The following is a 24,905-nucleotide window of genomic DNA, read 5'->3' as shown; positions in this document are numbered from 1 at the left end:
TGAATATACAATGTAAGGTAAATTACATTTGTGCATTTTACCTAACACATTTAAATCCGAAAGTAAATTTCATTTTTCTATCTCTTAAAAAGTATTGACACGTTATAAGTAGTCTTATATCTTTAAATTAAAGACAACAATATTTGAGACATATCCTTATGATAGATACTGGATGGTGTAATGTTTTTGCAGAAATTAAACGACAGTAGCAGGAATAGTTGGTCTGTTGAAGTAAGCCAAAACACCGACAAAAGGAGCGTTGATGTAGGTGGCCGGTTCCGATTGAGATACATTAAAACGAGAATCCTGAAAGGAATCATCGTTTGCTGGTCCTCCAACAACTGCTCCTGTTAGAACATTGAGATTAGGTTTTTCTGATTTGAAGTATGAATCTCCATCTCTACACCCAAGGTGTTGTGGGTGTGAATCCAAAGACGGCAACACTGAACCACGATGGTGAATTTTCTGAGGATACTTCCTTCCATAACCCACCATGTACGACATTCCAAGTGGATTATTTCCCAGTATGTAATCAGCTTGAGTTTTTGCTATACTTATCAACCGTTTTGAATCCACAGTTTCTTGCCCACAGGGTATTGTTTTCTTCGCATGATCCATGAAGCGTGCATAAACAATTAAGAGAAACGACAGAGCTGTCACGCTTTGTAGATTACTTGGTCCGTTTTTGAATAGAAGACCACCTAGTCAAATACAAGATCATAAACGTTATTATAGTACGAGACAAAAACATTTTTACTTTCTCAATGATTTGTAATGTTATACCTTTAGAGTAGGTGACATATTTAGGTGAATTGGGCAACAAAGAACACATGAGTTTATCAGCATCAGGAATGAAAAGGTCTGCACTGGCTGCATCGTTCATCGCCCACTGTTATAACATTGCAAGGATTAAAATTTATTGAACTCATAATCAAGTTTTAAAAACCTGAATATGAACAAAAACTCGCCTGAGAAACAAGCACGTTTATGCCAGCCGTTTTTGCATCCCATCCAAATTGGTAAGGATCGACGCCAACCTTTTCAATGTTTGATTTTACAAAATCCCAATAACTGGTTTTTTTCGTGGCTTTATACAACCACGCTGCTCCCCAAGTCAAGTCATCCTGATTTTTGCATCATAATTGAATTTGGTTTTTTGTGAAATAATTATGAATATGTAATCAGAGTGAAACACCAACACATTACACTTACACATACCATGTAGCTGTTATAATCACAGTAGAAGGGGCATGCAGCAGCACCTACGCTGTTGTTGTAAGATCCACGATATTTGTTTGCAAAATCAAACACCTAAGTAAAAAAGACATCGATGTTAAGTAAAAAAGACATTGATGTTAAGTAAAAAATTGAAATAATAATAATAATAATAATACCTGGATAGCTCTGTTAAGAATAATGTTGGAATAGGAAGCATCGGTTGCCCTAAACGCGATTGAAGATGCTGCAAGTGCAGCCGCAATCTCAGCAGCGAGTTCTGAACCTGGTTTCTCCTTAGTGAGAAAGTACGAGGTTCGAGGAGTGTCCATGTCTTCTGGTCTCTCCGAACAGGCATGGTCGGCATTTGCATCACCCACTTGTGCCACAACCAAATCAGGAAATTTTGTGGCTTTCATGAAATAATCACTTCCCCACCTGATTGCATCCAACGCATTTTTCAGCTCTGAACCCATCAAATCTCCAAATTCTACCACACTCCATGCTAGCATAGTTGTTGTGAATGCCATTGGAAAATGGAATTTCACATTGTCACCGGCATCATAATATCCACCCACCATATTTATCTGATGTCATCTCAGAAAATATTTCAAGTTAATGTATATTTCATTATTGATAACCTAAGTATAGGTTTTTGAAGAAAAAAAGTGAAATAGCTACGTGAATGTCTGAGCCATCAGAAAGTGCTGAATCTTTGCGCCATTTCATGCGTTGGGAAGGTGGCAACTTGCCAGATCTCTGACCTTCGAAGAATAAAATGCTCTTTCGTAATGCTTCTCCATAGTTTATTGAATCTGCTCTTGTAACTGTCATCATCATCATCGTTACCATTATCATTTTTACTATACATGACACTTTCGACATGGCTAATGGCTATGCTGTTCTACCAATTACAGATGCTGTATTCTACTCTGTCACAATATATAAATAACCATATACAAGTAGAGAGAAAAAATAAATTATATTGAAACATTTATGACAATTAATTACTTAAATTTCTTTCCTTTCTTTGCATCTTAAGACTAACCTGTGAACCTATTTAAGTCATTGTCAAAAATTGTTTCCATCAATTAATTAGATTATACGGAAGTTTTACACTATCAATCAATTGGAAATTATGAAATATAATATAGAATATCAAATCAATTATTAATTAAACGAATATTGGTAATATTAAAGTATCATATTTGTAACATAGCGATTTTCAAGTGTCGTCACTTTTTATTTCTTTCTACATAAGTGGATTTTTGGTCAAAATACTCTTCCCTTTTATTTTTCTTATTGTTTTCTCAATTTCTTACATATTTTACTTATTCTTAAAGCATAAACATTATGATTGCATACGTTATTTTACATTAAATACACTATTTTCTATGTATAATTAAGAATACACAAAAAAGAAAAAAGTACTACACTCTTCATCTTTTTTAAATACTTTTTATAAGAAGTAAGAATATTATGATAAGGGAATGCTGAATGCAATAAGAGGATACAGTACTTATTTTTTATGAATATTTTGAGAATGAGATAAATTATGATGTAAATTATTTTAGGACGAGAGTAAACTTCTTACTTTCAAAAATTAAAATTAATTTATGCCAAAGTTAAATTCTAAAATATTACGAAATATTATTTTACGTATTCATCAATTAAAAAATATATATTCTTATTATTTGACCAATAGTAATATATTAGCAATCTTTATGTAAAACTACCATATTGTATGGATACCGACTAGAGAGTACTTTAAATATCTTATTTATAAATATAAATATATCAATTATTGATAAAAAATATCAAATTTTTTATTAATTATTTTAAAAAATTACACGAAAAAGGTATTTTTCAATATGTTCTCATTATTAATAATCTTAAATTGATCTGACTAATTATTTTTGTTATTAAAATGGATGTTAGAAATTTTCTTGTAAAGAAGTAAACCTATATTTAACAAGAAATAATTAGTAGGAGAGATATTTTCTCCTTTTTATAATATTCACAATTATTACATTTTATCAAAAGTATGAATTTTATTAAATTTAAGTTTTAAATTAAAAGAAAATAAGCAATGAAACTAATTGAATTTATTCCTTTTATTACATTTTAAAAAAGAAAAAAATATTTAAAAATATTTCTTATTTAAAATAAAATTTTGTTAGACATTATTAAAAAAGGGTTGACATTTCAAACTCATATTCAAAGTCCATTAATTATGACCACCATAAATATAAATTAGGTATAAATACTCATATTTATCCTAACTTCTTCTAAAAATATTAGAAGTCAGATTAAAATAATTCTTAAATAGACTATCAATATTCATCTTAAGTTAAGACATATATGAAATTTGCCATATTAGTTTTATAATTGAGTATTTCTTATTCATAAAACTAAGATATGAGATTCCAATTTTAAAAATAGAATAAAGTATAATTAAAATATTAAATTTTATTAAAGATAATAGATTACTCAACTGAAATTAATTATTCACAAAATTTTAATATTTAATATCAATAGCGCTTTTATGGAAAAAAAATAATACTTCAATTAATATTATAATCAAGCAAAGATATTCTTATTTAAAATTGAAGCACTTACTTCATCGATTAAAATTTTCTATTTTTTTGATAGGTTTTGAAAAATAAACTAATCAATATATTTTATAATCCTGATGACTTGATACCTATTTGAAGAATATATTAATTTAATCAATAAAGTAATCATTTGAATAATAGTAATACACTTTTAGTTAGGGGTGAAAAAACGGGTTGGACCAAACAGGCTAACCCGTCAGCCTGTGTTAAAGAGAACGGGTTAGATTGAACATTTCAACCTGTCAGTCCGTTCTGACTCGTTCCGTCCAACCCGTCAATTTGACGGGCCAACCCGTCCTGGTCCGTTGACCCGTTTTAAGAAGATAAAATAAAATAAAAGTAATTGAAAAGATTAAATTTTTATATTATATATTTTAAATGTATAAAAATATAATAATATTGTAATTTAAATCATTAACACCTACAAATTAAGTTTGAATTGTTAGTTATAATTGAATAATTTAATATGTAAATTTAATAGTTATTTTAACTTATCTAATTAAAAACATTAACTAATAAATTAAAAGTTTAAAAATATTTTATTTGATTAAATATGACTTTAATAATAATTTATATGTATATATAAACAAATTTACAAAATAAAAAATTTAAAAAATTAAAAAACTTTTAAAAAATAAAAAAAAATTGGACGGACCAGCCCGCTCCGACCCGTTAGTCCGTCTTATATAGGACGGGTTGTGATTATTGGCCTATTTCTATTTGACGGGCCAGTCCGGCCTGATCCATTTTAATGATCCACATACGGACCGGGTCAAAACAGGCGGAACTGATCCGTTTTGTCACTTTTACTTTTAATTATAAAAGTTTGAGTCTCAAAAAGTTTTAAAAAATATTTTTATTGGAATACAGGCACATGCTATCAGCAAAGTCGATAGAAGCAAAGTTAATTATAATCCCATCATTTCTTTAATGTTTAAATTAAACTAAATTTATTCATGTACGGGTTAAGTCACAAAATTGTTCAATATCCGATATCAATATTGTTTCTATAAAATACATCAATTAGTATCATATATAAGCTAAGATATATTCTTGTGTAAAATTGAAGTATTATGCAATTTTTTACTCCACCGAATAAAATATCCTATTTTTTAAGAGGTTTTCAAAAAGAAACTAATTAATATTTTTTAATCGTGATAACTGGATACCTATTTGAATAATACATTAGTCTAATCAACAAAACAAACATTTTAATTACATTATATCATACTTTTAATTCTTAAAATATGAGAATGAAAAATATTTTTAGTTACATTACATGTTATCTGCAAAGTCGATACGACCAAAGTTATTCAATCATTTTAGATTAAATTTGTTTAGGGTTTAAATTAAATTAAACAAAAATTTATTCATGTACGGGTTAATTAAGCCACAAATTTCAATTTTAATACTTAAACTGAATACAGTAACGTGATATATATTACTTACTTATGTATATGTATTTTTTTAATCAAAAAATAAATATTAAATCATCAATAACACACATAACATGTTGATTTACTTGCACTCTTTCAATTTTTGAAAATCATGTTAAGTATTGAAACATATTAAGAGATTTTCAAATGTATGTGTTGTTATTTATTTTTGTTGTCTTACCATTATAAGATAAATTTAAATTCCAAGTTACATAATTATAGACCTTTGTAATGTATAATTTATGATTGCTTATTTATAAATTTATTTTGCTATAAGACGTCAAGGGTATGAATTGATTTTTAATAATTTAAAGGCCCGACTCTTTGTATAGTCAAACTATTTAATATTAAAAAAAGATAAATAAATATATGAATAGATTACATTAAAGTTAATATAATAAATTAATAGTAGCAAATTTTTGTTGATATTTACTTAAAAATCCACCTGTTAAAATATAACATTATTTTATTAACAGGAACTAAATCTAAAAGAATTCGATACGCTAAATGTAAATAATAACTGTTGTAACTAGCCAGTTGATGTAGAAGATAACCTTACATCTAGTAATTCTCTTCATTTAGAAACCAACTAATAAACTAACTAATTTGTTTTTTTTTTTCTAAATTGAATTTTTTTACAAAATCTACCTATCGTTTCTTGTAAAAAAGTTCAGTTTTATTTTATTTTTTATTATAATTTTAAAACTTTCTCTAGTTTAACAGAAATTTATTTAGAAATGATATCTTTTTAATATAATTGAGAAATATTTGTCACGATAATAAGAATACTCGTTTATATACTAAAATATAACATTTGAATGGCATTAAGTAAAATTCAGAACATTAACTTTTGAAGGTCTTTTATCAACAATGAACAATTTATCTACCGATAATTTTAGTAATTTTTTTAACTTTAATATAAATCTAATATTTTTTTTACAAATCTTAAATATATTTTAATACATCATACTTAATAATCTTTTAATAATCTTTTGATTAATAAGAATTGTAGATATAATGCATCATATTACAATATTTTATTAATTTTTAATTTACTAATAAAATATATTTTTTAATTTTATCTTCTCTTATTTGAAATTTTAAGATTTTAGTTCAGTATTTCTTAAATTAACCGATTCCAACTTTAATTTTTTTTTTAATTTTTCAAATTTGCCATATATATAATTTTTTTGACCGGATTATTTTTGTTCAAAAAGATAAATATATATCCGCATTCATCTCTAATTAATCATATCACTTATACAATAAGTTGATAGTCATTTATTAAACATATTATTAGTTGAGCTAAATATTATTATTATTATTATTATTATTATTATTATTATTATTATTATTATTATTATTATTATTGAAAAGCTACTCTCTTAGCTGTAATTTTTATTTATTTTTATATTGATATAGATATAGATACAGATATAAATAAAGATAAAGATAGATAAAATAAGAAATATGATTTACAAATTAAAAGATGATGGGTTCTGTTGACTTTGAGTGTTATAAATTACATGTTAACGAATCTTACTTTACACATCTTTTTCTTTCACTTGCTTTCTTCCTCTGCATTCTAAGGTGACACTGCAAAGCCATGGCCAATATTTCTTCTTCTGCAATTCACATTCAGGACACACTTCTTCAAGTCCCATCAACTATCACTATTCTTGCCATCGACACTGACTTAACCGTTCTTCAATTCATCACGAAAACATGCAACCAAGATGGTGTTCAAGGTTAGATATACATATTTTATTCATAATTATTTCTTAAGAGATAGGTTTATTTTTTCTCATGTTGATGGTTTTAATGTTGTGTGCAGTTCTGGCATCCTCTGAATCTCTAACTACTGTGAATGCATTAAAGGAAAGAAAAGTGCGTATTGATTGTATACTCATAGAGGTTGATATGCCGATCATGGATGGCTATGAATTTCTAAATTTTCTCAAAAAAGAACAAATTAATGTTCCTTTGATATGTAAGCAACTAGTCCTATATATTTCACTCAAGTTTTCGAGTTTTTTACTTGTTTTACTGATAAAGAATTATTTGCAGTGATGTCTTCGAATGATAGTGGGGCTTCCAGAGTGAGAGCGCTCAAACTTGGAGCTCATGATTATTGGACTAAACCTTTGAATGAGTTTCAGCTGAAGAGTTTGTGGAAGTGCACAAGTGAAGATACGTCGCAAAAGGATATTGGTTGCTTAATAAGAGGAATAAGTGATAATTCTGATCTGGCTTCATCGATGCTTCGTAGGAGCAATAGCAATTTCGAAGAAGGCCATGATGTTGATGAATCATGTAATCCACCCCCAGCCAAGAAGCCTCGTCGTGTTGTATGGGATGAAAAACTGCATGGTGCTTTTCTCAATGCTATCCAAAAAATTGGAATTGAAAGTATGATGTGTTGTTTTTCTCTATTCATCAATATTTGCATCTCTTCGTTGGTATTCACAGTTTCACTTTTTTTTTACTTTATTTGTTTTAGATGCTGTCCCAAAGAAAATTCTTGTAGCCATGAATGTCCCTGGTTTGGAAAGAGAACATGTTGCTAGTCATTTGCAGGTTAGTTTCTATGTACATTTTATTTTCTTTCTATATTTCATCATTATTTTGTTGCTACTCATAGTGGCTAAATGTGAATTGAAATTTTTGATGGCCATAAATATAGAAACTCTTTGAAACAGCAGAAACAGAAAGAGCAACAGCAACATAATGACATGTCATTCGACTCAGCGAGACAAATACAACAACATCCACAACAGAATGACATGTCTCTCATTTCACGGATACAAATAGAGCAACCACAACCACAACAAACTGACATGCCATTATTTCCATGGAGACAAATAGTGCATCAGCAACCGCAACCACAACAACATGACATGTTGTTAGTTTCAGGGACACAAATAGAGCAACAACAACCACCACAGAATGACATGTCATGGAACATAGAACCAAGGATGTGTGCAGTTGAAAGAGTTCACTTCCAACCTTGTTTTGCTACTCCAATGACAAATTTTCATCCTGGTTTTATAGGTAACATGGAAGAGGAAGCTTTGGCACATGATAATCCTTTAGCGAGATTTGGTAACATTGCCATTACCGAGAATTTTTCAAAAGAGCAACCTGTTGACAATTTTCATGTAGAGCAAGCTTTGGCAAATGATCATCATCCTTTTGCAACCTTTACTAACATTGCCAGTATCCAAAATTCTCAACTGGGAACTCTAGATAATGATACATCGCTAGATAATGATAACCCCAACCAAATCTATCTTATTTCTCCAAATTATTATATTATCTTATCATTTTGACTTTATTTTTATATTTTTCTTAGATTTAAATAGGAGTTATATTTTTTGTATACATAGAATCAAATAAATTGTTGGCGCAACTTCAAATTAAATCCACTCAAATTTTTTTAAGTTGATAGCAATTTTTTAAAATGTTGGATTATAATTTCATGAGCAAATTACTCCAATTTGATAAAAAAAATACTTTTATTTTTGTGGAAAATATTTATGGTGTGATCGCATAGTTTGCAAAATTATATTATTGAAGTTAGATTCCTCCAATGATAAATTAAATTTATAGCAAATTGCTATGATATATTATGGTATTATAGTAAGCTTTCATTTTATATTTTCATATTATAAGATCCAATTTGATTTGAATAACTAAAAACATATTGAGAATATAAATGGTGATGATGGTGAGGTGTTGAAGCTGATGCTGGTTTTGAATTGTGGTGGTGGATGCACGAGACGCGTTGGTTTTTTTAACTTCTTCAGTAACTCAAGAATAAACATGTTTGACTGCGGTTGAAATTTTGTTGGGTGTCTCTAGCAAACATGAAAAGAAAATCGGGAAGGAATACTGAAATTAAGACAAATAGTAATTATTATTAATAGAAGTTAGAAAGAAATTAGGAAAGAGTTTGGTTGTTTAGGATGAATGTGAATTGAAGTAGGCAAAAACACCCACAAGGGGTGCATTGATGTATGTTGTAGGTTCAGAGTGTGCAAAATCTACTCGAGAATCTGCGTATGAATCGTTCGAATAAGGTCCTCCCACAACAGCTCCTGCGAGCAAATTGGGATTTGGATTTTGGCTTTCAAAATAAAATGATCCTTCTTTGCAACCAATGTGAGGAGGGTACTCATCCACGGATGGCAATGACGACGCACGATGATGTATTTTTTCAGGGTATTTTGCTCCATATCCAACCATGTATGACATATTGAGTGGATTGCTTCCCAGTATGTAATCCACCTGCACCATCAATTATGTTATTTACTTTTTTTTAGTTCTTATGATTATTCTCTGCTACATTACATAGATTGCACTCACGAAAATATATACCTGGCTTCTTGCTATTTGTTTAAGTCGGGTTGGAGAAGCAAAAACTTCTCCACCACAGTCAATCTCTTTGTTTGTCTTCTTCATATAGCCAGCATAAACCAGAAACAGGAACGAGATTGCTGTTGTATGCTGTAAGTTACTTCCCCCAGGCTTGAATAGAAGGCCACCTAATTAATTTCTCAAAAATGTAATTAATTGTGTCAAATAATCAACAGGAAAAGATTCTGAATCCAATGATGCAAACTTGCCAATCATAGGATCGAATGTACAGTAATGTGTTTATATAAGCTTTAGATTTATGTGTAATTAATTAATATACCTGGAGAGTATTTGACTGATACTGAAGGTGATTCAGGCACCACACCACACACAAACTTGTCCGCATTGAAGATGAAAGGCTTAGAATTTGAGCTGCTATTAATTAGAAGCTGCCAGTGATCATGGTTAGAAAATCATAAAGAATCTGTTAGGTGTAAAGAGAAGGAGGATCACCGGAGGATACAATATCAATGAGACTTGAATTCAATCACATAAGATATATTAATACCATTCTCAACCCAAAATTTTAAGAAAATAGATTTGGATCTTATCCTTACAAAGTGCTCTATTTAATGAAACTTAGACTAATATCGGAAGAATCATTAAGTTACATACATTTCTATATATACCTTTGAAAGAAGCACGTTGATGCCAGCGTCCTTCGTGTCCCATCCAAATTCAGCAAAGTTTTTCAGATTATGAATATTTTGATGAATGTAATCCAAGTAATAAGGGCGCTTAGTAGCCTTCAACAACCATGCTGCTCCCCACACCAATTCGTCCTATGTTATTATATACATCATCGAAAGATTATGTAAGCAATTTCTTTCTAAAACCATTGGCAATGTTTGTAACACTAGAATCTTGGCCTACCTGGTAGCCACCAAAATCACAATAGAATGGGCATACCCACTCTCCCAGACTGTCATTGTATGATCCTCTGTATCTATCAGCAAAGTCGAAAACCTGATTGCGAAGAAAAATCTATAAATTAAGTATGGAATGTGTTGTCAGATTTTTTTGGAATATCAGACACCAATGAAACTTGAGCTCAACCATATAAGTCATTGACATCATTCTCAATCCAAAACCTTAAGACAATAGATTATGGATCTTTATTTTTATATAGTGCTCTACTTTCTCATTTCTAGTCAATGTGGAACTTAGACTCACACTTAGATTTCTAAACAGAAAAATAAAGTTGTATGAATAAATATTTATACCATTATGGCTCTTTGAAGAAGTCTTGCAGAATAAGCAGTGTGATATTTCCTGAACACAATAGAAGAAGCTGCAAGTGCTGCTGCAATCTCTGCAGAAACTTCAGAGCCAGGGTGGTCCCTGCTAACAGCAAAGGCTGTTCTGGGGGTGTCCATGTCTTCAGGTCTCTCCCAGCAGTTATGATCAGCATAAGGGTCACCAACTTGTGCAAACACTATTCCAGGGATGCTTGTGGCTTTCAGAAAATACTCCGTGCCCCAACGAATAGCGTCTAATGCATGTTTAAGATCTGGACCCATGAATTTTCCGAACTCGATTACACTCCACGCCAGCATCGTCGTTGAAAATGCCATTGGAAAGTTGAATTTCACGTTGTCACCAGCATCGTAGTAACCCCCGACCAAGTCAACCTGTTACGTGTTCATCATCATGGGTCATTCATTGCATTGCCAAATCATCTTCTTAATCACTTAATTTATTCATATCAAATTCATCGAAAACCGAGTTCCAAAGCCAATACCATTCCCTATGCTTCTTCACATTTATTTCCAATTTCCTAAACCTAATTCTAACTTTAAACGAGTCTTATGACAAAACAAAGAGCCATTTAACCCTTATAATATCATGCACCATATTTTCCCATTAGGGCCAAGTTACGTATTATAATTGTGTCTCTTGTGTGTCGAGAAAGAGTACAACGGAGCATTGCAATGGAAGATAAAGAGTATTAGGACTAAATCCCATAATCATAAAACTGTTCAGAATAGTCCAAGTGTGAGTCAAAGTCCCACATTAGATAAAATTAAACACTATATAAGAATAAAGACTCATAACACTATTTCTTTAAAATTTTTGTGTAAAATTGGTGTCAAATAATTTATATGTATAATACTGATACACTATATATTATATATGTTTATCTTATTTCTAATCGATGTAGTCACGAAGAACATAGGAGAAAAATGATGGAATAGAAGAAGTGAAAGTGGAGTAATTACTTTGTGAGGGAAAGGAAATGCAGTAGGAGAATGTGGGGGGAGAAGATAGAGATCATGAAGTGCAGAATCCTTCCTCCAAGTCATTCTCTGTGTTGGTGGCAGCTTCCCTGATCTCTGACCTTCAAAGAATAATATGCTCTTTGACAAGGCTTCTCCATAATTATGCTGCAAACCCCTTACATTTACACAACTCATCAATAACAACACTTTTATCATCAACACTAACCTTAACCTTTGCGGAAAACCCATGTTCTCTCTGTCTACTGAATATTGCTTGGAAGAAGAGGAAAGGGTTAACTAACTCATTATACATACATGCATCAATATCATACAAAAGAGCGTTAAATAGACAACCTTAAACAAGCGTATTTCCATGGAAAAGGCCAAGAACGTGAAACGTACGGATTATGGTTATCTTAAAAAGATAAGCAAGAAAGCATTAATTTGCATGCGTAACTAACAAAGAAGATTCATAGAAAAAGAAAAACAGAAAGAATGTTGACACAGGAATGGAGGAATAAAGAAAGCATGCACTTTGAGAGCTTGTGTTTCTACAATCTTAGTTTCTTCCAAAATATTATACCAAAATTTTATATAAATTTATTATATGAATTGTATTTTTTTTTCTTTTTTTCCTCTTCATAGTTGGGTTTGCATGAATGAGTTTTTAGTTTCAATTTGGTGGGCATAAACTATTTTTTTAATTTAATTTCCTTTAACTAATTTGATTACCCATAATATTTTTTTAGTGTCCATGAGTCGAGACTATTCAGAACAATTTTCAGGTAAACATCACCGTCGTTGCCTAACGGTTATTATGATATTTGATAAGTATGGTGCATGGAAATTAATTAGTGAAGTGATTCTAACAATTTTTCTAATCTTTAGCTGAAAGGGCATAAAATATTCAGTGTGTGTTTGTTTAACTTTAAACATAGCATCAATTTTGCGAGAAATCACATGCCATAAACCAGTGAATATTAATAAATTTGTATGTGTGACAAATGTAGCACTTGAAATTAAGAAGGGTTCTTATTCATGCACAAATATATAGAAAATGTTAAATGTAAGACCTTTTACAAAATATTTTATTATTCATTTTTAAAATATTATTAATTAGTAAAAAAAAAATCTAAAGTTTACTAACCATACAACGAGTGGGATCATGACCTTATAAGTTATGGACAAAGTATCTCTCCATTTAAAAGTTGACCTTTAACTAATTATATATACGATAGATAAAAGTCAAGCGTAGCTCTATTTTTATTTTTATTTTTATTTTTATTTTATTTTATTTTATTTTTCAAAAGTTGTAGCTAGTGAAGCTATTTCATTGCCGTCTCTATTATAATGTTTAGTTAGATATCAATAGCAATGTAATTAATTATGACTATAGTTTTTCAGTAATTGAAAGGTTATATTACGACTTCAAAATATTTTTCCACGCATTTTACTACGAGAGCATGACATAATGAAGAGCTCACACCATAAACACAGCCAAAATAAAATAAAATAATACCAATTAATTTATTGCATAAGTCACTGTACTCTAAAGTTATTGAATATGATTCTAAACACTCTTCTTCTAATCCTATCTATATCGTATTCATATTATTACGGTTATAATTGGTTTTATCATTTTTAAGGTGGCACACCATAAATCAACATGTAATCATCTAACTTTATATTAGGTAATACCATTTTCTGAAAACAAGGTGATGACACTGTGGAAACTGCAAAATTAACACAATTATTAAAATCATTAACCCCAGAGCCTACTTCCACGACCTTTTCTTTCATTCATGAAATAAGTTGACAAATCCTGAATACACACACATAAATAATCTTTTCTTCTTCTCTTTTAACAACTCACTCATGTTTTTCTGGGCTCACTCTGATACGAGGATCATTCATTTCTCCAAGTGTCTTATGAAAAATGATGACTTTGTTCAACAGACATAGACGACCCAATACTTTTTTCCATTCACATGGAAGCTTCATCTTCTTGTTCTTGTAAATGAGTAATGGCCTCTAGGTTCCCCCACGGAAAATAAAATAATATACTCTCCACACTGCTTTGTTTCCTAGAACCATGTCAACGGTGTCCATATTTTCATCTTTGTCACCCAACAAAAACCACCTGATCCTTCTCTTCGTTTCAGTTTTTTAAAAACAAATTCTTTCCTTTTCTTCATATCTCGTGTTTACCATGAATCATAAATCACTAATGAGACCTGAGCCTTAATCACATAAGGCATTGACACCATTCTCAGTTAAGACGATGAGTTTATGGGTCTTTATCTTTATATAGTACTTCGTTTTCTTATTTTTAACCAATATGGAACTTAGACTCACACTTAAATTACTAATAGTAGTAATATTTATTGTTTGCTGAGTCTATGATTTCACTTGTTATAAGACCCTTATTAAACCATTCACTAATGTCTAGTTTCATAATAAATAAATGTGTTAGAGATCTTTATTGATAAAAAATAAAACAAACTTATAATATATAAATAAATACCGATCTAATTTTATGATATTGAATTAAATTCTTCCTAACACTATCTAAATTTTGGTATAAAAGTTTCTGTACAGAGTATATCATAGTCACATATAACATGATTAGAAATTATTTTTCTGTTTGCACATGTACCGTATACCATACCTGTATGTATCGACACTCTTCATGCTCTTGTGATATATTTTGGAACTCTACATTCCCATTTTACCCTCTCTGAAGGGCACAAAACCTGACGAAGGTCCTTGGAAATAAAGGGTGGTGTAAAGGGCAACACTGTCATGTGGGATAGCATAAAAGTGTGGAAGAGAAGCAACCAATAGGAACCCTAGGATGGTGCGAAACATCCATGATGTAAACGAGGTAGTGATATCAGAGGTGGGGCCCTATGTGCATTTGAGAAGCCGCATCCAACACCATTGGTTGCCTTGCCACGTCACCCACAAGTGATGATTCATCACAGGGTCCACTTCATTCAATCACAACCCCACATTATAAAGTCAACTACAATTTTTCTTATTTATTTATTTATTTATTTTTTTAAGATTGATTAATGGGTGATTCATTCCTTGAAGATTTCTTAGTTATTGGTGGTATTATTATTGTGAGGTGCAAATAATACCCACGCTCACACAAAACCCAATTATAACATAGCCTTTTCCACAATCCTTGTTTTGTTCCTATATCCATATTCGTTTTTGTCCTTAAGTTTTGCACCATTATTTTTAATATTTTCTTGCTAAAAAGACAAAGTAATTAATATTTTGGTTGAAGAAAACACCCACAAGAATAATTAGGTTGTGAGTAATAAGTTTGTATTGGTATTATGAATGGCACTGCCCTAAAATTGCACGTGTTGTTGCACTAAAGGGTGTGTCGAGTGTGGAAGATCAATTTCCCAATTCCCAACAAAAAAAGCCGAGACGGACCACGTCTTGGGCCCACTTACCTTAGTGGGCTCCGCACAACTCAGCCCAACTTGCAATGCTAATCATTTGGGCTAGCTCACGCCGGACCACGAGCCGCTACGTACACTCAGCCATCAAACTTAGGTGGGTCCCACATTCCACCACACTGCTCTCACTCACCGGCTCGGCTTGCTCGGCTTTGCATACCCACCCGGCTAGCTTAGCCGCTTTGCTTTTAAACAAAAGTTTTGCTCTAATCTTCTTCTGGTACTACTAAAAGTAATATTTCACAATTACAATTCAAGGACCTCACAATATTTGCAAAATGGGTACCGAAAGTAACCATTTTTTTTTATGTGCATAGTTTGTAATAATTTGTTAATAATGTATTAAGTTTTATAATGTACTTTCCTCATTTATTTCTGTCACTCATCGTAAATACTTTTATGTTTGTTTATCAAACTATATTTCTATTTTGTTTAATTTCTCTGGTGTCTAACATTACAAACACGTGAACGTATTCTAATAAAATTTCACCGAAATGATTATATACAACATGCCCAAATAAAACATAAACAGTTATTTTCTTATGTACAGATAGAAATAAAAGTTATTACACGTGCAAGCAATTAATTTCATAATTAAAATGGTTTTATGGTTTAAAACGAGAAAAAAAAAAAGTGGATGTTAACATCTAGTGTCTAAATGCAAAGAACTGGGAATTCATGCATACATACATTGCTAGCCGTAGATGAAGCATGTGAAGTCTGAGAGAACGGGACGGGGACTGAGTTCCGTAATGAGTTCACCACCTGTGACAGTGAGACGTGCAACTATAGATATAACATCAATTATGACCCTCGATAGTGTGATGGAAACGCATTGGTCGCAACAAAATTAGTTACATCTAATTGTAATAATGAAATCATGCCATTTGATTATACACTAATACCATATTTTTTTTAAAATCAAAAAGCATCATTGTGCCCTAATACTTCTATTTTGCTAAACTAACAATAAATAAGAAAAAGAAAATGTTTGCTTCTCTTCTTTTGTCTGGTTCAAGACAAATGAAATAATTATGACTTTAAAGACATTTACTCTGATACAATAATTACAAGAACAACTTTGACATTAACCAGGTAAATGAATGAATGAATACACATGTTGTAACTACTGGTATATATATATGGTTAATAGCAGAATGCAAGGCAAACAAGCATGAACAGTGACAGAGAATTAAGAAGAAAGGGACAAGAAGAAGAAGAAGAAGATGAAGAATGTGTTGGTTTTGTTGAGAAGATTTGGCATATATGAGATCCATAGTGTCACTTCCAATAGAGAGCATGATGAGAATTTAATTACAGTTGAGAATGGAAGGTGGTGGAAATGGTAGGGACTAAGAATGAAGGAGGGGGCCACCATGCCTCATTTGTGTGTGCATGCCTTTTTTCCCAAAAGCCAGAGCCCTTGGCTGTTCCATTACGTCACCACCAAATTTTTTTACTCTTTTTAGTGCCTTGTGGAAACCCTTTAAGATTCGTGATTCCTCTCAGCTGCTACTTCCTCTCTTCCTTCACCGTTTCACACTTTCCTCTCTCAACTCTTTACTCTATGCAAAGCTTCATAGATACATAGAAAGACACCCTTTTGCCGAGTGAAAACAAAGTTGTTCACTTGGTGTTGGTAGGGTTGAATCTCTTTCAGTTTCAGGTTGAGGTGGCACTACACAACCATTTCCTTCCACCTCTTCCATTTCTGTGACTCACAAAACTTTCCCACCAATTCAGCCTGACCGACACTGAGATCTTGTTCGTCTTATATATCTTGTATTGTTTGCCAGAAACCAGACAGAAACATGTATATTGTTAGGGTTTTATTTTTCTGTGTTACTGTTTTCCTTCTTATTTAACCTACTTTTCCTTTCCAGAAACAAAGACAAGCGTTCATCGCTGCTTTCTGTTCTTCTTATATGCCTTTTTCCTCGGGATCCGATCCCACAAGTAAAACACTAACACAGGTTGTTGTTTGTTTCTTTGGGAGAGAACAAAAAGCTAGCTAACAGAAAAAGTCGACGGGTTCTGTTCCCGAGGACTTGTGTTTGTTACTATTTCGACCTTTTTCAGTGCTTTTATTGCGTTGAAAATCTTTGTCTATGATTTAGGAGCTTCCTCTATATATTTTGGAGACATATCACCACACAGCACCACTTTCATCTCGGTGCATATAAACACCAACCCATTTTGGAGGAAGATTTCTGACAGAACCACCGTACCCAGATCCGTGAAGACTAGCTTGATCTGTGAGCTTTCTTACATTTTCTGTCTAATTCTTTTTTTTTTTTTTTAATTTTCTTTGCTTTGTCTTGAAGACTAAACCACTTGCACATAAGATATAGAAAGAAGTAGCATGGAGACTTCGACATAACCCAAAAAAAGAAGTGTTGTGTAGAGTTCTATCTTTACAGATCTTAAACTCAACATATTCAAAAGGGGTTTGTTTTCATTAGTTTGTTTTCTCCAACCTCGAAGGAGGCTTATTTTGTTTTCTATATGATATCTTGTTTAAGTTTAAGCATATATACTGTTAGACATTATAAGAAGGTTCATGAACTTTATCCCTTTATAAGCATGGGTCATATATTATAGTGGCAATCAGAATGAGTGACAATCACTTGTATATGTTGATCTAGGACTAGTAAGTCTTGTGCATGTCTCCTATCGCATGTGTGTTGACTATGTGAGTGTTTCGCACGCATAATCATCATGGTCATGCCTTTTCTCTATATATTATATACCAATTCAATTCTATTCTTCTTTTCCGATATATTCACTATCTGATCCATAAACTTTATTGCTTTCAACGCATTCGCATTGTGTTGAGATGTACGGTTAAGTATATGATTTATTCTTTTCCCACCTTTTCTTGCTACAACAGAAAGACAGCAAGAGAGGAGGAAAAAAGGGAGATAATTTAGGTAATTTGACAGTGAAATTCATATAAGTCAATTAAAACTAGTTTTAGATTGATCGACTGCCAAAATGTTAACTTGGAAACCTCATTCCCTAGTTTTCAAAAGTTACTATTATAGGTTAAAACTAATGAATGGAAAACCACTTTTAACTCACTCTAATCATGCTTACTGTCAATAAGTTTGGGGAAAGCATTATTAAACCAAAAAGAAAGAAAAGGAACTGAGCAATGGCACACTATTTTTTTGTTTTAATTATTCACGAAGGGTGAAAAATTCAATATAATGATCAACTTTGTCATGTCAAAGTGCAAGAGAACAGTTATTTGCCCTGCCAATTTGAATGGCTCAAGTCACCTTGGCGGACAGATATTTGGTGTGGCGATCCTAAACACTATGATAGTGAATCTTGATGTTCATGATCCTGTTACCTGGTTTCAAGAGGAAATTAATATTATAACTATATTTGGTGTAATCTAACTTGTTGGAAATTAATAATATTCAATTTAATTTGCAGGAATCAACTGAGGAGAACATGGACAGTTTCACTCATGTTCCCCCCGGTTTTAGGTTCCATCCAACGGATGAAGAACTCGTTGATTACTACCTTAGGAAGAAAGTGGCTTCAAGGAGGATTGACCTGGATGTGATAAAAGATGTTGACCTCTACAAAATTGAGCCATGGGATCTTCAAGGTAGAGTAGTTCATAGCATCTAAATTCAATAGGAGCAGTTTATTGGTGAAAAGAGACACTGTGAATTAACTTGTTCATTGTTCTTCGTTTTTGTTTTGAACTTTAAAGAGATTTGCAGAATAGGAACGGAAGAGCAAAATGAATGGTACTTCTTTAGCCATAAAGACAAGAAGTATCCAACTGGAACTCGCACAAATAGAGCAACTGCAGCTGGGTTTTGGAAAGCAACAGGAAGAGACAAGGCAATCTATTCCAAACATGAACTCATAGGCATGAGGAAAACCTTAGTCTTTTACAAAGGTCGAGCACCAAATGGACAAAAGTCAGATTGGATAATGCATGAATATCGCCTTGAAACAGATGAAAATGGCACTCCACAGGCAAGTTCAGTTATAATCAGCAAAAAAAATTGGTCTTAAAAAATTCAGACTCCATAAAATATAAACAACTTTTTCACTTATCTTCATTTACAAGCATCACCATATAGAAAAATAAACAGCAACATTCAGTTTATCATATAGTTATTAATCCAACGATATGCATGCATGCATATGCATGTAGCATTTTCAGTATATTTCACCTTTGTTGATCAAAAACACTGCTAGATTTGATAATGAGCTAGCTGAAACTTTCTTGTTGGTAAGTTTTCTCAACACATCCTCGTAAACTAACGATTGTTTTGTCCTTTCTTGTACGAATGAAGCAGGAAGATGGTTGGGTTGTGTGCAGAGTATTCAAGAAGAGAGTAACAACGATGCGGAAAGTGAACGAGCACGACTCTCCCAATTGGTACGATGAGCAAGTATCTTTCATTCAAGACATGGACTCACCGAAGCAGAATTCTCAACCTAATTTGGTCTACCAGCTTCCTTATCCTTGCAAGAAAGAGCTAGATGTGCCCTACCAGGTGCCTCGTGACCACTTCCTTCCACTTCTGGAGAGCCCAAAACTGCTTCAATCTGCTTCAGCCATGACCCCAAATCCCATGGCACCATATCTTCTAGATCATGCGAACCACTCCACCACTCTGCTTCCCTCGTTACTCATACAAGAAGAACATGTTATTGGTCAGCAGATGAACTTTCAGACAACCTACGGCAACTGCAATGAACAAGCAATGGATCAAGTAACCGATTGGAGAGTGCTTGACAAGTTCGTTGCTTCACAACTCAGTCAAGATGGATCCAAAGACAATATCTTTCACGGCACGGACAACGGCAATTGCAATGTACAGTTCAGACATTTCGACAAACATGAGGTGGTGGTGCCTCAGGAAAATGCTTCAACATCAAACTCTAGCTACCCAATTGCATTGTGGAAATAGTGACTGCTTTATGAATTGGTTTTGTTGGGTACATACTAATTATAGGTACTTAGCTAAAAACATCTCTTGCAAGTACTGTTTAAGTGCCTGTACATAATAAACGTATAATGGGCAAAACTTTAACTATTGTGGAGCTTCTTGCTCCACTGCATCTATCTAGCTGCTAGCATATTCAATTGAAAAGAAACAAAAAAATATATATAGTTAGTGAAAAGCCATATCTATATTTTCCTGAAGATGGAAAGGTTTGAAAGGGTAAAAGTTGCATTGTTGAGTACGCATGCATACATGTAAACCAAGGTTCAATAGCCACATCCGCTATGTTTTCATTGGATAGACCGGGTGGTCCACATATATCTATCTATGTCTGTATGTTACAATTAAAACAAAATAGTTATAGAATAAATTCTTCTCTTTCTCCTTTTTACTTTCTTTATTAATTTTTAGGAATATCATTTTTTAACAAAGTTTGGTCGACAAACTTTTGACGGATACACACATGTCAGAATCTTAGCAAATGTAAAAAGGGTTTGATGTGACTTGAAAAGAAAAAAAGAAAAGTTTGATAAGTGTTAAAAACAAATTTTGTCGAATTTCGTCAAAGAAAATTTTGTCTAATTATCATAATCATGATTTTTAATATTTATTTAATAAGCTATATTTGTACATTCACGATGAGAGATACACTCTTGATTTTTTGTTAAACATCATCAAACATGAAATTATAAATAATTTAAAATGAATCAACCATGAAAGTAAAAAATTTATTTATGTAATTAGATATTTAAAGGGTTTATGAAAATTAAAGACTGCATGCGTGGAATATTTTTAAACTTCATCAAACATTAAAATATAATAATTTAAAATGAATAAACTATACTAAAAGTGTTATTTTTATTAGATGTTTGCAGGGTTTAGGAAAATTAAAGAATGTATATTAATACTTTTCTAAAATTATACAACTTGTTTTTTCTACAAATAAGAGAGGGAGAAAACAAGAGAAATAGAATAGTGTTATATATAATTAAGTTGTATAATGTTTTGCTTATAAACATCATATCGCTTTCTCTAAGTAAATATGGACATGGTTTTGTGTCTTTGCAGGAGAGAGCATATATATAATTCTCTTTTAATTTCTTTATGCTAAAAGTTACTGTAAGTTTATATCGTAATACAAATGTAAAATCTTAGATATCAAGAGATAAAGAAATAAAGAAATAATACAATTTACTAGTCAACATTTATTATTAAAGAAAAGGTTACATATAATAATAAATATATCATATAAACTCAATAAAAAGAAGAAACAAAAATAACTAATTGTATAATATTTATATATTTAATGTAGTTATATATATATATATATATATATATATGGTTTTATTTGTTTTGACCTAATCTCCATCAAATATTAGCCTTCATCTTTTTATGTGTCTTGCTCTCTTTCCTTGGAAACAAAGATTAAAAGTATATATAATGATTCATTATGGTCCATGAAGCTTAAATACTAAGACAAATCAAAGGTTAATAAAGACAATATATATGGTGAAAAGTTAATTAGAAATGTAATTAAGATATATGGGGATCTTGATTTGGCTTGTGTGATAATATTTGATGATGAAGCAAGAAAAGAAAGTAGTACTTAACACACACACACACAAGACAATAAATGGTACCACATTATTCTTTGCTCCTAAGTCTCGCAATATATACCCCGCATATGCATTCAAATCTATCTCAGGTTTAGAAGCCAAGCAAAAGTTCTACCTACCCTACCCTTTATATTGGAAAAACTCTTTAATTATTTCTTCCAAGTGCCAAAAAATCATGCAACAAAATTATTACAGCTATCATAGGCATCACAAGTGTCATAATATACGTAACTTCAACGCCTTCTACCACACTCAAACTCATTTTTAAACAAAGCCCGATATTGTATTTGATATATGCTAATTATTGCAAACAAAACTACAAGTGTAACAATATAGGGTTGAGTGAGGCTAAGTAATTTAATACGAATCAAAGTGCAAAAGAAACAACTACAACTTTAAAGCAACTTTACCGTAAACTTTTTAACAAGTAGAGAAAGAAAATTGCAAATCACCCACTTGTGAACTAAAGAAGCTCTTGACGACAAATTCAGAGTGTGTGATGATGAAGTTTGGGATGAAAGAATGCGATGCAACAATGCAGTAACTGTGCTCTCCGACAACTTTAAAACTTATATAAACAAGTAGTAAGCTATGGCAACATGGGATTCCACAAAAACAACGTATTTTGGAGCAGCATGAATGAAGCAAAGGTTTTTTGGGAGAACAACTGAGAAATAATCTTGATGAGGTTATACCTACCACAAGTGGAAGCAAAAACATAATGAAGCTAGCTAGCTCGAAAGAACGAAAGCGAAAAAAAATATAAGAACTACTCCAGTAGAGTTCTATATTGAGGGTTAGATCTTGATATATAGCAACCTAAAGAGAAGAAGAAGAAGAAGAAGAGTGGGAAGTGCGAAGAAGGTGATAACTCTTAGACTTTATTATTCATTACTATTATATATATACACATGGCAATGAGAAGTTAAGGTTGATCTTGGAGTCTTCTTGACTTTTAAGCAATTATGTTCTGAGACGACACACTCATGAACGATGGTGAAGGTGGAAGGAGATAAAGAAGCATAAAAATGGAGGCAGTGATTGAGTTGTGGATTCCAAGGGAGTAAAAGAAGTTGAAAGTGAGAGGTGTATTTTCTGAGTTTGCTTTGGAGAGAGAAAGCATGTGCATGCGTTTAAAAATTACAGTGTGTGAGATTTGTTTAGGAAGGAACAATAAAGCATCATTTTAGGAACATGTCCATGTGAATGCTATTATGTTCTTCCATCCACTACATACACAAATGTAGTTTTTTTATCTCTGTATTAATGGAAACCGTTGTATATATTTTTTTTTTCAGCAGACAAGAACAATACAGCATGTTGGAACTTAACTAAAAACATAATAATGACTCTGTTATAAAACGGGTTAAAGAGGGGATAATATACTTGCAAACAAGGAAAAGACTGAATATATATACATAGACACTTTGGTTGATATTTATTCAATTTATAAACACTTATAATATAAAATAAAAAAAGCCTTATTTGAAGTTTTTAACCAATTAAAAACAAATATACATCTTCTCCTGTCTCAAATATATATAAGAAAAAATTATGCTAATTAATATAATACATTTTACTAATATGATAAATACTACTAATTATTTTCTTAAGGTAATGGAAATTGATAGTATAAAAGGGCCCTTTAAAATACATTTCACTTAAAGAAAATGTATTTGACAGATTATTTTATTAAATGGGGTAAAATAGTTAAAATTTGCATATATTTCATATAATTATTATTATTGTCTAATTTAATTTCATGTAAAAAAATCTTAATATTTAAGTACTGTATTCTTACTAGAAAAAAAATACAAATGGAAATTATCCATATTTATACATGTAAACATTTTCTATTCATATAAAAAGTATATAATAATAATATGGTGGCAGTATTATCCTTAACAAAAAATTATGATATGTTAAATAAAAAGATTTGTAAAAATTATAACTATTAAATTATGGCAATGCTGGGCAAGAGTAGTTTATGAATTAACGGTTGGCTAATAAGTTGCAAGCTGATAATTTATAAATGATAGGAGGTTATTGGATTAGAATTATTTAATAAATTAGATAAAATATATAAAATAACATAAAAAAGTGTCACTACAAGAAAAATTTCCCCATAACAATCAATTTTAATGATAAAGGATGTATTAACCAATTTAGATACTAACTTATAAAATAGAAAAATCATTAGTTACTAAAACAGTTACTATTATGAATAAAAAATTATAATTATCAAAAGTTACTAAAGTTTTGACTATCAAAAGAATTAATTTATAAATTGGTCACTAAACATTAGTTATCAAAGTTTTGACTACCAAAAAAATTAGTTTTTAATTTAATATCTAATTAATTAGTAACCAATTTAGCAATTAATTATAATTTTTTTTATAATAATAGTGATTATTTTAGTGACCACTAATTTTTAATTTTATAAATTGATTATAAATTTGTCACTATGGTGACTAACAATTTTTTATCACTAAAATTGATTATTATTTAAGAGTTTTGTATTGTGTACTTATGTAAATTTTACTGTATAAATGAATTTTTGTGTTGTTTATATTGCATAATTTTAATTTTAGATTTAAAAATAATTATTATTTTTTTATTAAAAAATTTAATATTTCTATTTACTTCTTAAAATATGTACAGTATATTTTTATATGAAAAAAAATTATTTAAGTGAGTTGATAAATATTAATTGAATTTAAATTAGTATTACATTTATTTTTTCTAATATTTACATAGTATATCATATAAGATATTTATAACCTAAAACAATATGTTTTCTTGTTTTGTCTCTTATATATTTATTATTCAATTTTTTTACTTTTTTTATGTGAGATTTTCGAATGATACTTAAACTTCTACTAAATTTCTATTTCATCTTTAAAAAAATAAGAAATCTATAAGATATTTTTATA

At 30.9% G+C, this 24,905-nt stretch overlaps 3 protein-coding genes across 3 annotated transcripts; 1 reads left to right on the top strand and 2 right to left on the bottom strand.

Annotated features, from left to right (window-relative positions):
- Positions 1-195: 195 nt before the first annotated feature.
- Positions 196-1,802, bottom strand: LOC114170433 (endoglucanase 8-like). The gene is made up of 5 exons (XM_085669400.1): positions 1,395-1,802; positions 1,219-1,311; positions 969-1,124; positions 784-889; positions 196-701 (listed from the first exon to the last, which is right to left on the bottom strand). The coding sequence occupies exons 1-5, from the start codon at positions 1,794-1,796 to the stop codon at positions 196-198; spliced, it is 1,263 nt and encodes a 420-aa protein (XP_085525526.1). The 5' UTR covers positions 1,797-1,802.
- A 7,353-nt stretch (positions 1,803-9,155) lies between these two features.
- On the bottom strand, positions 9,156-12,159 carry LOC114170669 (endoglucanase 8-like). The gene is made up of 7 exons (XM_028056193.2): positions 11,902-12,159; positions 10,906-11,313; positions 10,556-10,648; positions 10,312-10,464; positions 9,963-10,071; positions 9,644-9,810; positions 9,156-9,553 (listed from the first exon to the last, which is right to left on the bottom strand). Exons 1-7 carry the CDS (start codon positions 12,148-12,150, stop codon positions 9,227-9,229), a joined length of 1,506 nt encoding a protein of 501 aa, XP_027911994.2. The 5' UTR covers positions 12,151-12,159; the 3' UTR covers positions 9,156-9,226.
- Positions 12,160-16,671: 4,512 nt separating this feature from the next.
- LOC114169063 (NAC domain-containing protein 7-like) lies at positions 16,672-20,747 on the top strand. The gene is made up of 4 exons (XM_028054083.2): positions 16,672-17,632; positions 18,819-18,996; positions 19,105-19,376; positions 19,703-20,747. Exons 2-4 carry the CDS (start codon positions 18,837-18,839, stop codon positions 20,318-20,320), a joined length of 1,050 nt encoding a protein of 349 aa, XP_027909884.1. The 5' UTR covers positions 16,672-17,632; positions 18,819-18,836; the 3' UTR covers positions 20,321-20,747.
- The last annotated feature ends 4,158 nt before the right edge of the window (positions 20,748-24,905 follow it).

The sequence above is a fragment of the Vigna unguiculata genome, chromosome 11, assembly GCF_037176805.1.
Source record: "Vigna unguiculata cultivar grain cowpea cultivar isolate G323 ecotype 2 chromosome 11, ASM3717680v1, whole genome shotgun sequence".
Lineage (NCBI taxonomy): Eukaryota > Viridiplantae > Streptophyta > Magnoliopsida > Fabales > Fabaceae > Vigna > Vigna unguiculata.
Note: the sequence above shows the minus strand (reverse complement) of the source record. Positions and strands in the feature narration are given on the sequence as shown.

Excerpts from the sequence above, each read along its gene's own strand:
- LOC114169063 (XM_028054083.2), top strand. The coding sequence starts at position 18,837 with ATGGACAGTTTCACTCATGTTCCCCCCGGTTTTAGGTTCCATCCAACG. Across the intron at positions 18,997-19,104 it reads TGAGCCATGGGATCTTCAAG|AGATTTGCAGAATAGGAACG; the intron begins GTAGAGTAGTTC and ends TGAACTTTAAAG. Across the intron at positions 19,377-19,702 it reads ATGAAAATGGCACTCCACAG|GAAGATGGTTGGGTTGTGTG; the intron begins GCAAGTTCAGTT and ends CGAATGAAGCAG.
- LOC114170433 (XM_085669400.1), bottom strand. The coding sequence starts at position 1,796 with ATGGTGGGTGGATATTATGATGCCGGTGACAATGTGAAATTCCATTTT. Across the intron at positions 1,125-1,218 it reads GTGATTATAACAGCTACATG|GATGACTTGACTTGGGGAGC; the intron begins GTATGTGTAAGT and ends TGCAAAAATCAG. Across the intron at positions 702-783 it reads ATATGTCACCTACTCTAAAG|GTGGTCTTCTATTCAAAAAC; the intron begins GTATAACATTAC and ends GTATTTGACTAG.
- LOC114170669 (XM_028056193.2), bottom strand. The coding sequence starts at position 12,150 with ATGGGTTTTCCGCAAAGGTTAAGGTTAGTGTTGATGATAAAAGTGTTG. Across the intron at positions 11,314-11,901 it reads CATTTCCTTTCCCTCACAAA|GTTGACTTGGTCGGGGGTTA; the intron begins GTAATTACTCCA and ends AACACGTAACAG. Across the intron at positions 10,465-10,555 it reads GTGATTTTGGTGGCTACCAG|GACGAATTGGTGTGGGGAGC; the intron begins GTAGGCCAAGAT and ends ATAATAACATAG.